The 14741-nt window shown below is 44.8% G+C and overlaps 2 protein-coding genes across 2 annotated transcripts in view; both read left to right on the top strand.

The window, feature by feature from the left end:
* The first annotated feature begins 8957 nt into the window (after positions 1 to 8957).
* Positions 8958 to 9855, top strand: LOC135543511 (diphthamide biosynthesis protein 3-like). The gene is made up of 3 exons (XM_064970830.1): positions 8958 to 9155; positions 9243 to 9317; positions 9501 to 9855. Exons 1-3 carry the CDS (start codon positions 9048 to 9050, stop codon positions 9573 to 9575), a joined length of 258 nt encoding a protein of 85 aa, XP_064826902.1. The 5' UTR covers positions 8958 to 9047; the 3' UTR covers positions 9576 to 9855.
* Positions 9856 to 11323: 1468 nt separating this feature from the next.
* The window catches only part of LOC135543510 (cytoplasmic protein NCK2-like), a 55052-nt gene continuing 51634 nt past the window's right edge, over positions 11324 to 14741 (top strand). The window contains exon 1 of the mRNA XM_064970826.1: positions 11324 to 11413. The gene's annotated coding sequence lies outside the window, so the exon portion shown is untranslated. The remainder of the gene's footprint in view (positions 11414 to 14741) is intronic.

Genomic DNA, 14741 nt, shown 5'->3' with positions numbered 1-14741 from the left:
GGCTAGAGAGACCGGGCAGGCATCTCGTTATGCTGTGGTGCGCACGGTGTCTCCAGTGTGGGTGCATAGCCCGGTGCAATATATTCCAGCTCCGCGTATTGGCCGGGCTAGGTTGAGTGTCGAGCCAAATGCCAAGAAGCCGGCTCTACGCATATGGTCCCCAGTGCGTCTCTTTGGGCCGGCTTACATGGCACCAGCCTTGCGCACAGTGTCCCCGGTTCGCCTGCATAGCCCAGTGCGGGCTATTCCACCTCGCCGAACTGGCAGAGCGACCGGGAGTATTCAACAAGGTAAGGTTGGGCAGGCTCGGTGCTCAAGAGCTCCAGTGCGCCTGCACGGTCCGGTCTACCCAGTACCACCTCCACGCACCAGCCCTCCGGTGGCAGCTCCCCGCACAAGGCTTCCTGTGCGTGTCCTCGGCCCAGTACCACCAGTGCCAGCAACATGCATCAGGCCTACAGTGCGCCTCGCCTGTTCAGCGCTGCCAGAGCCTTTCTCCTCTCCTGCACTGCCGGAGTCTCCCGCCTGTTTAGCACTGCCAGAGCCTTCCTCCTCTACAGCGCCGCTGGAGTCTCCTGCCTGTTCAGCGCAGCCAGAGCTGCCAGCCTGCATGGAGCAGCCAGAGCTGCCAGTCTGCATGGAGCAGACAGAGCTGCCAGTCTGCAAGGAGCTGCCAGTCTGCAAGGAGCTGCCAGTCTGCAAGGAGCTGCCAGTCTGCATGGAGCTGCCAGAGCTGCCAGTCTGCATGGAGCAGCCAGAGCTGCCAGTCTGCATGGAGCAGCCAGAGCTGCCAGTCTGCAAGGAGCTGCCAGTCTGCAAGGAGCTGCCAGTCTGCATGGAGCTGCCAGAGCTGCCAGTCTGCATGGAGCAGCCAGAGCTGCCAGTCTGCATGGAGCAGACAGAGCTGCCAGTCTGCAAGGAGCTGCCAGTCTGCAAGGAGCTGCCAGTCTGCAAGGAGCTGCCAGTCTGCATGGAGCTGCCAGAGCTGCCAGTCTGCATGGAGCAGCCAGAGCTGCCAGTCTGCATGGAGCAGCCAGAGCTGCCAGTCTGCAAGGAGCTGCCAGTCTGCAAGGAGCTGCCAGTCTGCATGGAGCTGCCAGAGCTGCCAGTCTGCATGGAGCAGCCAGAGATGCCAGTCTGCATGGAGCAGCCAGAGCTGTCAGTCTGCATGGAGCTGCCAGAGCTGCCAGTCTGCATGGAGCAGCCAGAGCTGTCAGTCTGCATGGAACAGCCAGAGCTGCCAGTCTGCATGGAGCAGCCAGAGCTGCCAGTCTGCATGGAGCAGCCAGAGCTGCCAGTCTGCATGGAGCAGCCAGAGCTGCCAGTCTGCAAGGAGCTGCCAGTCTGCAAGGAGCTGCCAGTCTGCATGGAGCAGCCAGAGCTGTCAGTCTGCATGGAACAGCCAGAGCTGCCAGTCTGCATGGAGCAGCCTGAGCTGCCATCCTGCATGGAGCAGCCAGAGCTGCCAGTCTGCATGGAGCAGCCAGAGCTTCCAGTCTGCATGGAGCAGCCAGAGCTTCCAGTCTGCATGGAGCAGCCAGAGCTGCCAGTCTGCATGGAGCAGCCAGAGCCGCCAGTCAGCATGGAGCAGCCAGAGCCGCCAGTCAGCATGGAGCAGCCAGAGCTGCTAGTCAGCATGGAGCAGCCAGAGCCGTCAGTCTGCCAGGATCCGCCAGTCAGCCAGACTCTTCCAGATCCGCCAGGATCTTCCTGATCCGCCAGTCAGCCAGGATCCGCCTGTCAGCCAGACTCTTCCAGATCCGCCTGTCAGCCAGACTCTTCCAGATCCGCCAGTCAGCCAGACTCTTCCAGATCCGCCAGTCAGCCAGACTCTTCCAGATCCGCCAGTCAGCCAGACTCTTCCAGATCCGCCAGTCAGCCAGACTCTTCCAGATCCGCCAGTCAGCCAGACTCTTCCAGATCCGCCAGTCAGCCAGGATCCGCCAGTCAGCCAGACTCTTCCAGATCCGCCAGTCAGCCAGACTCTTCCATATCCGCCAGTCAGCTAGACTCTTCCAGATCCGCCAGTCAGCCAGACTCTTCCAGATCCGCCAGTTAGCCAGGATCTGCCAGAACCGCCAGCCAGCCAGGATCTGCCAGATTCAACTACCTGCCTGAGCTTCCTCTCAGTGCTGAGCTTCCTCTCAGTGCTGAGCTTCCTCTCAGTGCTGTGCTTCCCCTCATTCCCGAGCTTCCCCTCATTCCCGAGCTTCCCCTCATTCCCGAGCTACCCCCAAGTCCGGAGCTACCCCTCAGTCCCGAGCTGCCCCTCAGTCCCGAGCTGCCCCTCAGTCCAGTGGGGTTCTGGGTGAGGACTACTAGGCCATGGTCGGCGGCGAGGGTGGACTATCCAAGGACGCGAGGAGGAGGGACTAAGACTTTGATAGAGTGGGGTCCACGTCCCGCGCCGGAGCCGCCACCATGGACAGACGCCCACCCGGACCCTCCCCTATGGTTTTTGGTGTGCGTCGGGGAGTCCGCACCTTAGGGGGGGGGGTTCTGTCACACCCTGGTCGAAGTATATTGTGTTTGTCTTCATTTATTTGGTCAGGCCAGGGTGTGACATGGGTTTATTGTGGTGTATTTTGTCCTGGGGTTTTGTTAGGTATTGGGTTTGTGGCTTAGTGGGGGTATCTAGCATAGTCTATGGCTGTCTGGAGTGGTTCTCAATCAGAGGCAGGTGTTTATCGTTGTCTCTGATTGGGAACCATATTTAGGCAGCCATATTCTTTGAGTGTGTCATGGGTGATTGTTCCTGTCTCTGTGTTTGTTGTCACCAGATAGGCTGTATAGGTTTTCACGTTCCGTTTGTTGTTTTTGTATTGTTCGTTTTTTCATCTTTATTAAACATGTATGAAAATTACCACGCTGCATTTTGGTCTGGCTCTCCTTCGACGGAAGAAAACTACCCACAAAACATAGGTGGGAAAAAGCTACCTAAGTATGGTTCCCAATCAGAGACAACGATAGACAGCTGTCCCTGATTGAGAACCATACCCGGCCAAAACAAAGAAATACAAAACATAGAAAAAAGAACATAGAATGCCCAACCCAAATCACACCCTGACCAAACCAAAATAGAGACATAAAAAGCTCTCTCAGGTCAGGGCGTGACAGGTTATGTCTTGATAATGAAGATAATATCATAATATATCATAAAAATCGCATATATCAACATTATATTATTATCTATTATATTCTAATAATAATATAACAACAATATATGCAATTCTGCAGTTTTTTCCAAATCGTCTTGCAGTGGATACATTTTATATATGGGTGGTCCTGGGAATCAACCCACTGTCCTGGTGTTGCAAACACCATGCTCTACCAACTGAGCTACAGAGGACCACAAAATGTATAGTAAACATGAGTAGGACATTGCCTCCTAGTTTAGAGCCTTGTGATACAGGCAGCCATGCAAAACAGTTCACCTGGTGATCCTGTAGATCCGGGAACGCCAGTGTATCTTGGGTGAATCCTAAATGGCACCAGATATCCCTTTATAGGGCCACGGGGTTATGCGAGGCTGTGTCTAGTCTTGTCCACCAGCCGGCTCCATAGCAATTAGCCTCATAGACAAGGTTTTGCTGGTAAAAGTAATATTGTGTATAAGGAATCGGGTGCCATTTCATATGAAGCCTTTGTTCCCAAATCTGAACTATCCTTTTCAGCGGTAATCCAAAGGCATCCCCCTTTGTATTAGCTTTAAGTGTCTCTGTAGAGCTGATGTAACAAATGGGAGCACAAATTTGATTTCTAGCTAAACAGAATTTAATTGGATTAGATTCCCTGCCAGCCACAGGTTAGAGCCAATGGTAATGCTTCCAATTCACTTATTCAACCTTTCTCTTCCTCTTGCAACTCCTACCTTGCTCATTGCTGTAGGTCGAGAAGATAATGCATTCTCAGTCTACTTTCCTGGTCAAAAAAAAGAGTTTGATACAACATACAGATAAACTACAGTATGTTGAATTTTATTAAAGAAGCCCGTGTTGAGTTTACGTAACACTTAGGACACTAGAAACTGATGGAACCAGTGATACGGTGACAAATGGCAACCACTGACCTGCCTGAACATTCAATAATTCACAATACTGATACAGACTAAGTCAACTTTTCACTTGCTGGAAAAAATAAGTTCAAAGTGTCCCAATTGAATCTCAGCCTATCATGTGTATACGCATCCCTTTCAGAATTTGGGATGACGTTTTTCCGTTGAGCATCGTCGAGCCTTCTGAAGTCTTAATTGGCAAATCCACTTAATTCACCCTGGCTGACTCTGCTTATGCAATTATCCTCTCAGGGTTTGTTGTTTACGACTTATGATCACATGAGTCTGGTTCTCTTGTTGTTTCCCTTATTCATGTGTTCATCCTTCCTCACGAGTTCCATCCAGCCTCATAACATAAATCGTCTTATTTCATAGTTCCAATCTGGCAGCAAATCTTTTCGGGCTTTGTGCACTGATGATCTTCCATCAAGAGTTCTCAGAATCAAATAACATAAGAGGTTGTACTTGGAATACACTATGTGACACACAGATGATTCCAGGGGATCAAACATGAGTAACTGGGTCTTTAATCATGTGATGTAACATACCCTAGAAAGGTACTGTTAATTCACACACACACAGGCACACACACACACACACACAGCTCAGCTCAGTTGGATAAGTAGTTCAGCACCTTAATGTGATGTACAAGCATGCTCAACAGCCTACAATCACATTCATTACCTATAACCAATTCCAAGTAAGGGAATTCTCAAGATATTTCAGAATTAAGGCCTACAAAATGTAATTGTGCCCAATCCAGATCCCAAATGAGCATTTCACAGAATCATAAGTTTGATAAGGTGAGAAATCCAAGAAGTGGAAGAGTGGTTTATGTTCCCCAGGTCTATGTTACTTTGACCTGTATAGAGAAGTGATGTAAGGCCTGTAGCGCCTGGAACCTGTCAAATCTCACTGCTTATTGTGTGTGTATTTGTGTTTCTGATGGGGTGGGTGGAGAATAGTTTTTTTTTTTTTTTTTTTTTGGGGGGGGGGGGGGCAGCAAGGCCTAAAAATGTGTCACTCTCTCATGCTAGTACTACAGAAGCTATCTCATTCAATTTTTGTTGTTGTTGTTCCTCTCACAAAGTCTTGCTTCCTAGAAATGCCCCAATAATCGAATAATGCTGGAGCGAATGACAGGACAAACAAACATGGGGAGACATACAGTGCCTTGCGAAAGTATTTGGCCCCCTTGAACTTTGCGACCTTTTGCCACATTTCAGGCTTCAAACATAAAGATATAAAACTGTATTTTTTTGTGAAGAATCAACAACATGTGGGACACAATCATGAAGTGGAACGACATAACAAATCAAAAACTTAAAAATTGGGCGTGCAAAATTATTCAGCCCCTTTACTTTCAGTGCAGCAAACTCTCTCCAGAAGTTCAGTGAGGATCTCTGAATGATCCAATGTTGACCTAAATGACTAATGATGATAAATACAATCCACTTGTGTGTAATCAAGTCTCCGTATAAGTGCACCTGCACTGTGATAGTCTCAGAGGTCCGTTAAAAGCGCAGAGAGCATCATGAAGAACAAGGAACACACCAGGCACGTCCGAGATACTGTTGTGAAGAAGTTTTGGATACAAAAAGATTTCCCAAGCTTTAAACATGCCAAGGAGCACTGTGCAAGCGATAATATTGAAATGGAAGGAGTATCAGACCACTGCAAATCTACCAAGACCTGGCCGTCCCTCTAAACTTTCAGCTCATACAAGGAGAAGACTGATCAGAGATGCAGCCAAGAGGCCCATGATCACTCTAGATGAACTGCAGAGATCTACAGCTGAGGTGGGAGACTCTGTCCATAGGACAACAATCAGTCGTAATTTGCACAAATCTGGCCATTATGGAAGAGTGGCAAGAAGAAAGCCATTTCTTAAAGATATCCATAAAAAGTGTTGTTTAAAGTTTGCCACAAGCCACCTGGGAGACACACCAAACATGTGGAAGAAGGTGTTCTGGTCAGATGAAACCAAAATTGAACTTTTTGGCAACAATGCAAAACGTTATGTTTGGCGTAAAAGCAACACAGATCATCATCCACAACACACCATCCCCACTGTCAAACATGGTGGTGGCTGCATCATGGTTTGGGCCTGCTTTTCTTCAGCAGGGACAGAGAAGATGGTTAAAATTGCTGGAAGATGGATGGAGCCAAATTCCGGACCATTCTGGAAGAAAACCTAATGAAGTCTGCAAAAGACCTGAGACTGGGACGGAGATTTGTCTTCCAACAAGACAATGATCCAAAACATAAAGCAAAATCTACAATGGAATGGTTGAAAAATAAACATATCCAGGTGTTAGAATGGCCAAGTCAAAGTCCAGACCTGAATCCAATCGAGAATCTGTGGAAAGAACTGAAAACTGCTGTACACAAATGCTCTCCATCCAACCTCACTGAGCTCGAGCTGTTTTACAAGGAGGAATGGGAAATATTTTCAGTCTCTCGATGTGTAAAACTGATAGAGACATACCCCAAGCGACTTACAGCTGTAATCGCAGCAAAAGGTGGCGCTACAAAGTATTAACTTAAAGGGGCTGAATAATTTTGCACGCCCAATTTTTCAGTTTTTGATTTGTTAAAAAAGTTTGAAATATCCAATAAATGTCATTCCACTTCATGATTGTGTCCCACTTGTTGTTGATTCTTCACAAAAAAATACAGTTTTATATCTTTATGTTTGAAGCCTGAAATGTGGCAAAAGGTCGCATTGTTCAAGGGGGCCGAATACTTTCGCAAGGCACTGTAAATAAAAATGTATCCATTCCTTCCTTAACTCTTCCACATCACCTGATCCACCTGGTCGTATCTTTATACAGATATGAAGCGGAGGCCAAAAATCTCTGCTACATTCGACTCAGTGAGGGCACTCCTCACTCACAAGAGAATCGGTCTCCGTGGCATTCTCTGACTGAAAGACATTCTGATGAAACTTGTGGGACTACAGGGCTGACATTAAGTGTCTTAAATCATTGTGGGTAATGTGTTTGAGATCATATGTCCTTTGGGGATTAAAGGTCGCTGAAACATAACCCTTTGACCAGCTGGAGGGCAAAGACAAGTTGTAGAGTAAAGGTGAAAGCATGTCGCCAAACCTGAGGGTCTGTTTTGATTCTAATTGACCTCCTATATTTGAACTTTGTATTCTCATTCGAAGTCCCAATTTGGTGAATTGGTTTACAGTGCATTCGGAAAGTATTCAGACCCCTAGACTTTTTCCACATTTTGTTACGTTACAGCCTTCTTCTAAAATGGATTACATTGTCCCCCCCCTCATTAATCTCCACACAATGAAAAAACAGAAATATCACATTTACATAAGTATTCAGACCCTTTACTTTGGCAGCGATTAGAATCACCTTTGGCAGCGATTAGAGCCTTGAGTCTTCTTGAGTATGACGCTACAAGATGGACACACCTGTATTTGGGGATTTCTCCCATTCTTCTCTGCAGATCCTCTCAAACTGTCAGGTTGGATGGGGACCGTCACTGCACAGCTATTTTCAGGTCTCTCTAGAGATGCTCGATCTGGTTCAACCCGGGCTCTGGCTGGGCCACTCAAGGACATTCAGAGACTTGTCCCGAAGCCACTTCTGCGTTGTCTTGGCTGTGTGCTCAGGGTCATTTTCCTGTTGGAAGGTGAACTTTCACCCCCAGTCTGAGGACCTGAGCGCTCTGGAGCAGGTTTTCATCAAGGATCTCTCTGTACTTTGCTCTGTTCCATCTTTTCCTCGATCATGACTAGTCTCCCAGTCCCTGCCACTGAAAAACTCCAAGTGGCCTGTCGTGTGCCTTTTACTGAGGAGTGGCTTCCGTCTGGCCACTCCACCATAAAGGCCTGATTGGTGGAGTGCTGCAGAGATGGTTGTCCTTCTGGAAGTTTCTCCCATCTCCACAGAGTAACTCTGGACCTCTGTCAGAGTGACCATCGGGTTCTTAGTCACCTCCCTGACCAAGGCCCTTCTCCCTCGTTTACTCAGTTTGGCTGGGCGGCCAGCTCTAGGAAGAGCCTTGGTTATTCCAAACTTCTTCCATTTAAGAATGATGGAGGCCACTGTGTTCTTCGGGACTTTAAATGCTGTATTTTTTGGTACCCTTCTCCAGATCTGTGCCTTGACAATTCCTTTGATATCACGGCTTGGTATTTGCTCTGACAGGTGTTTGTATTTTCAAATCATATCCAATCAATTGATTTTACCACAGTTGGACTCCAATCAAGTTGTAGAAACATCTCAAGGATGATAAATGTAAACAGGAAGCACCTGAGCTCAATTTCGAGTCTCATAGGAAAGGGTCTGAATACTTATGTAAATAAGGTATTTCTGTTTTTTATTTTTAATACATTTGCAAAACCTGTTTTCACTTTGTCATTGTGGGGTATTATGTGTAGAATGATGAAGAAAACATTTAATTTTAAAATTACATTTACATTTACATTTAAGTCATTTAGCAGACGCTCTTATCCAGAGCGACTTACAAATTGGTGAATTCACCTTCTGACATCCAGTGGAACAGCCACTTTACAATAGTGCATCTAAATCATTTAAGGGGGGGGTGAGAAGGATTACTTTATCCTATCCTAGGTATTCCTTGAAGAGGTGGGGTTTCAGGTGTCTCCGGAAGGTGGTGATTGACTCCGCTGTCCTGGCGTCGTGAGGGAGTTTGTTCCACCATTGGGGGGCCAGAACAGCGAACAGTTTTGACTGGGCTGAGCGGGAATAAAATAAGGTTGTAACGTAACAAACTGTGTGTGTGTGTGGGGGGGTCAAGGGGTCTGAATACGTCCCGAATGCACTGTCAGAGCATAACCAAAGATAACCATAGAGAACTCTATGGTACCCCTGGTGGTCATGTTTAGTCTTACTTTTGATGACGCGATGATCTGCGACTGCGCAGATATGGCACGTCACACTTTCGCGAAACAGAGTAATGTCTCCAACTCGTTAGCTGGGTACGAATAAAATAATTTACGCTCATAATGTCGGTCTTTCACGACGAAGTTGAGATCGAGGACTTTGAATATGACGAGGATGAAGAGACATACTATTTTCCCTGCCCATGTGGCGACAGATTTGCCATAACCAAAGTAAGTACACCGTGAGAAGATCCCCTGCGAGTCACGTTGTGCCAACTCGCCTGTGATGGTTGTTGTATTTAATCTCTCTACTTGCAGGAGGATTTGGAAAATGGTGAAGAGGTGGCGACGTGTCCGAGCTGCTCGCTCATTGTTAAAGTAATCTACGACAAGGTTTGTTCTCCGTTTTGATATTGGTGTTTCGATAGTCTCGGCTTCTCACGTTCTGATCAAACGGGAATTAGGAGGCCTCGCGAGACTAGCTACTTGTCATTGAATAGATTTATCTTTCTCTGATATTATAACTATTTCGTTCATGATGACTAATCTATTTCCCTATTCACCTCAATTCACCAGGAGGAATTTATGTCTGGGGAGGTAATCGAAGCACCAACTACAGAGAGCAGATTGCAATTGACTCCGTCCTCCTGACAGCGATGACACATCCCCTTCATTTTGTCATCTCCCATCAGTAAAAGTGGACCCTGCTGCATTTGTATGTGCTTCCACACAACACAAAGACACATTATGAACGATATGCTTCACTGGTGAGGTCTGGTTTTGCAGAGTCACGTAAAAGGACCCTAACCACTACTATTTGCACAATGTATTTAAATAAATCCTTTATTCTTTTAAGTCTTTCACTCCCTTTTTTATAAACATGTTTATGCATTTTTGTGGATGCCTCAAGATTAAACCAGGATGAAGTGAATACCGTTTTTCTTCTTCTTGTTAACTGCTTGTAGTTTTTATGTTTGAGCAGCAGGGGAGGCAGATGTTCAAGGAAAAACACAGGCCTACTTACTGTACACAGTACAGGGAATAAATGGGTGTATAGACTTCTCTCTATTCTAACCTACAGATACTATCCTTGGGATTTCTGAGATTGTTTCAATTTAAAAGAAATGGGCTGGTGTAAGAAATATGGTGGAAACTCTTTAGCCTATGCTTAGGCCAATCCTACTTACATACCCTTTACTTGAAAATATTTCAACAGTGTAGTGCTCTGCCATTTGAAATGCCATGATTTATAACAAAAGGATTTGGCTCTGGTGGGTGTGTGTGAGGCAGTGACCTTCTTGACACTTACATTTTAATCTATGAGTCATACGAGAAACATGAATTATTCATATTGGCTGTATGTTATGGATGAACAAATGGCTGAATTACAATTCCCTATTTACATACCCTTCTCTCCCCCTCATGGATTTAAAAAAACAACATTGGATTGGCGTAAGCTAGATCTAGCATGTAAGTTCCCACCATACTTCTCTTACACCAGTCCATTCCTTTAAATCCGGGAAGAGTACAGAATCGTCCCTCAGCCAATACAATAAAATGACTCATTCCAAAGACCCATGTAACCATATTATAATATTGACTGATACTGTGACAGCGTAGCTACTGTTTCACACCACCAGCTCTTTCACAGCAGGGCCTGACCTGTCAGAGAGAGGAGCTGTGCATCCCAAATGGCCCCCTATTCCCTAAGCCCTGTGGGCCCTCTGGTCAAAAGTAGTGCACTATGTAGGGAATAGAGTGCCATTTGGGACACATCCAGGGAGAAAACATGATGGTGTCCTTCACATGATATTGAAGGTCCTGCCTGTCTATTTATCCAATATCCAGTCAGCTCTGTGGCTGATGCTGTGGCGAGGGAGGAAGCTGAGCACAAGTCAACACGTCTAACTGCATCTCTCATCAGGCGGGCCACAGCAACGGCAGGCTGGCATTGACAAACACGCCAGCACTCAGAGGAGCCTCACAGAGCAGGTCACTGCTGAGGGAGAGCGGGAGTTAGAGCACTGAGCAGTAGCGTCCATGATGTTTGTGTGGATGGCATTATGTATCATTACTCCCTCACATCTGGAGGAAAATAGTCATTATTCATGTGACAATAATCCTTTGTGTGAAGTGTGATAATCAGTCACAAACAGTCATGAATTGCTCTGCTGAGAGGGATAGGCATACAAGACAATGCAAATGTGATGTAATATGTGTACAATAATTGTGTTGTGCTCTGTGCTCCCTACCCTTTCCTTTTGGCAGGCGTGACGTCACATTTCAAGGCAGTTGGTTGAGCTGGAGGTAGAGGAGGAGACGAGCAACCCAGCGAGTTGAAGGGCCTGCGAAAAAAAGAGACGTCGTTAAGAGATAACCAAGCACATTGGTTTTTAAAAGTCAACTTTTAGACCTCGAAAGTGAATATCGAAGACTCCTTTTGCAAATTCCTGACCTGCTAATCCGATTCAACTGGAGAAACCACCAAGGTAAGAACACAACGAAACGCTGACGAACTGAGCGCAAAGTTATGGTTGCTTTGCTTGACGGGAGGTGCAGTTGGTGATGACTGGCATTTGTTGGTTTTGGTTAATGACAACATTACGAGCAGATTCAGATTTTTATTTTGAAGATTAGAAAATACAACGGTTAGAATAAGGCTCGTGGATTCGGCGCCGAGAAAGTAGAATAGTATTGTTGTGTTTGTCCATGCGGTTTTCTATCTTTGGCTTTGTCCACGGCAGTACAATACAATAGCCCATTGCCGCTTGGTAGGCTACGACAGAGATGAGTGTTTGCGCTTTTGCTAATATTTTTTGCAACATTGTATTAGTTATGTTTCAAACTTTAACATTATATCTCTTGAATAATCACTCGGCTTCGATTTTCATTCGTGGTACATTTGTTTACATACTGTAGTTAGACGGTCTTTGTGAGCAACATGTAGGCCTATTTGCAATAAGCATTAATGTTATTTTTCTTCTATGTAAAACGTGCTCATACATGCCCAGTGTAATTGTTGAACTACACACACAATACATATAAAATATAATGCATTCTGCCTATGCGTTTCTGTTGTTTTATTGTGAGGTGAGTTTTTTGATGGCCATGATAAGGTGTGGTGTACCTGTTTTTGCTCAACTGTAACAACCTGAAACTGTGGCGATGAAGAAGATACAACCATTATTCTCTATGTCAGAGGGTGTTGGCTTGCAAGCCCAAGAGGTCTAGGCAAGATGGGACTTAAACCGTTTTGTGTAATGAACACCTTCAGTTTTTAGGTCTACAATTTCTTTGGCCACACCTAAACCACTGGAGGCTCCTCAGAGGAGGAAGTGGAGGACTATCCTCCTTCAGTGAATTTCATAAAAATAGTAAAACATTAAAGTTAACCTTCTTAGATAAAACTATACTAAATATATTCACGTCACCAAATAATTGATTAATAGCACTCTGTAGGATAGCACCATGGTGTAGCTGGAGGACAGCTAGCTTCCGTCCTCCTCTGTGTACATTGACTTCAATACAAAACATAGGCGGCTCATGGTTCTCACCCGCTTCCATACACTTACACAGTAATTATGACAACTTACGGAGGACGTCCTCCAACCTATCATGTTGTCCACCCAATCAAAGGATCGGAGAATGAAAGCATAAGCTACAGTTATCAAGCACTGCAGTGCATGACGTGGTGAGTAGTTGATTCAAAGAGCGAGAAAGACAATAGTTGAACAGTTTTGAACAAATTAATTTCTTAAAAAATGAAGGAAAGCTAGAGAAAGGCATTTTGTATTTTTTTCTCACTTTCACTTACTTAGCTAAAAAATGCAGCTAGCTAATTTAACCTACTTAAACATCCAGCGCAAACAGGGATACTATGTTAGCTAGCTGGCTATGACTATCCAACAGATAGTCATAGCCAAGTCAAGGTAAACTTTTGGTTTTACTAATTTATTGCTAAACTATTTACTTAACTGCTTACTGACTGTACTCTGTAACGTTACTTCATGATTGTAGCTGTTTTGCTAACGTGTTAGTTCTATTAGCTATGTTGACTGTGACGTTACTTTAGCTAATATGGTGACAACGATGTAGGCTGTGTGTAGAGGTTATGATATGGTTTGGCTTGTAAAGGTTTTTTCGCCTGGTCTCATACAGCTGATGTGTTGTGCATTGAAGTCCACAAGCAAAGGGAAAAGGTGAGAGGAGTATGGAATGGAATATCTCCCTCATCTTAAATGGCACCGACCACCGCTGACCTAATTTAGACATACAATGTTTAACATGTTTTTTTGTTTGAGGCCACAACCATGTCAATACAAAGGAGAGACAAACACACAGTTTGTCCTCCGGACCAGCATTAAGGAAGCAATAACCTATACTAACTACGTTGTCTGTTCAGTCAGTGTCAATCTTAACCAGCTCTGTATCGGAGACTTAATTTCCATCACTATGGCTGTATTTATACAGGCAGCCCAGTTCTGATATTTTTTTCCCACTAATTGGTATTTGACATAATATATTTTTCAGAGCTGATCTGATTGGTCAAAAGGCTAAGTGAAAAAAATGCAACCATAGAGCTTCTGCACCTGTGCTAGAGATACCAGAAATTCCCTCTCAGTTCTCAATGCTTATTATTTCCTCACCTGCACAGGTCTAACTGAGAGAATAGTAACATCCTTCAGACATAATATTTTCATCTGCCTGCAAAATGTCGCTGGTAACATCATTTGACTCTCAAATGCAGTTTTGCTTCAGTTCTCACACTGCTATTAAAAGCAAATCAAAATAGCAGTCTAAACTACAAATAGAATGATTCTTTGGATGTAGACTGACTAGTTGTTGAATGACATGCATTGGCAACCAGACCAATGAGTGCAGGCTAGAATAATTGTGTAATGATTGGGGTTGAACTTGGTCAACCATAGTGTTTTTAAACATAAATAATGATATGACTCTCAGAAGGATACTTTGGGATTTTGGCAATGGGGCCCTTTATGTACTTCCCCAGAGTCAAGTTAACTAGTGTATACAATTTTTATGTCTCAGTGTTTGGTTTGAAGGAAGTTGCTAACCAGCACTAGCACAATTGCTAACTAGTGGAAAAAAAACATAGACTTCCAGTCATTGTGCTAATGCTAGTTAGCAATAGTTCGCGACACTACGTCTAACTTCCTTCATACTGGACACAGAGACAAACAAATTGTATCAGTGATTTCATCAGACTCTGGGGAAGTAGATTGCCAAAATCTCAAATTATCCCTTTAAACTGTGAAAATGAAATCTGGGAATACATTTAATATCTGTAGTACTGCAGTCATGTGTTTCTACCGTATCCTAAAGTGAACCTGCATGGCCAAAAATAATATCCAAGCTCCAGGTTTGAAATGTCTCTCTGCAGAGTGTTTGAATTGCCTGTAAAACTCTACTCTCGACGTTAGCTGCCTCTTCACTTATCTAGGCTGTGTGCTAATATCAGTCTTCAGCTAGTTCACAATGTGTCAACTTAACAGGCTACAGCAGATGGCACATGTTTCACAAAATGGACTGGTTCCAACTTCCAAGAGCAATATTGTTAGAACTTCATTAGCTACATAGTTGTAGCAAAGCAATTACACTCAACTGGCTTGCAAATTTTGTGTAGTGCAAAGTCCTTGACCAGTCCAAGCCAGCTCACAGCACAATCAGGCAGGCCATTATCCATAACAAGGCCTCCCTCTACTCTTTATTTCCCCAACAGTTGGGTGAAGCAGAACTAGAAGAAGAGTGATGTTGATGGAGGTCTGGAATAAGTCATTTTTGTATTAGAGGTCGACG

This window comes from Oncorhynchus masou, chromosome 7, assembly GCF_036934945.1.
Source record: "Oncorhynchus masou masou isolate Uvic2021 chromosome 7, UVic_Omas_1.1, whole genome shotgun sequence".
In the NCBI taxonomy this organism is placed as follows: Eukaryota; Metazoa; Chordata; class Actinopteri; order Salmoniformes; family Salmonidae; genus Oncorhynchus; species Oncorhynchus masou.
The sequence above is the reverse complement of the archived record's forward strand: the minus strand, read 5'-3'. Positions and strand labels throughout refer to the sequence as shown.

Bases quoted from the DNA above. Each gene is read 5' to 3' on its own strand.
- LOC135543511 (XM_064970830.1), top strand. From the start codon at position 9,048: ATGTCGGTCTTTCACGACGAAGTTGAGATCGAGGACTTTGAATATGAC. The intron at 9,156-9,242 runs GTAAGTACACCG...CTCTACTTGCAG, and splicing joins ACAGATTTGCCATAACCAAA to GAGGATTTGGAAAATGGTGA. The intron at 9,318-9,500 runs GTTTGTTCTCCG...TCAATTCACCAG, and splicing joins TTAAAGTAATCTACGACAAG to GAGGAATTTATGTCTGGGGA.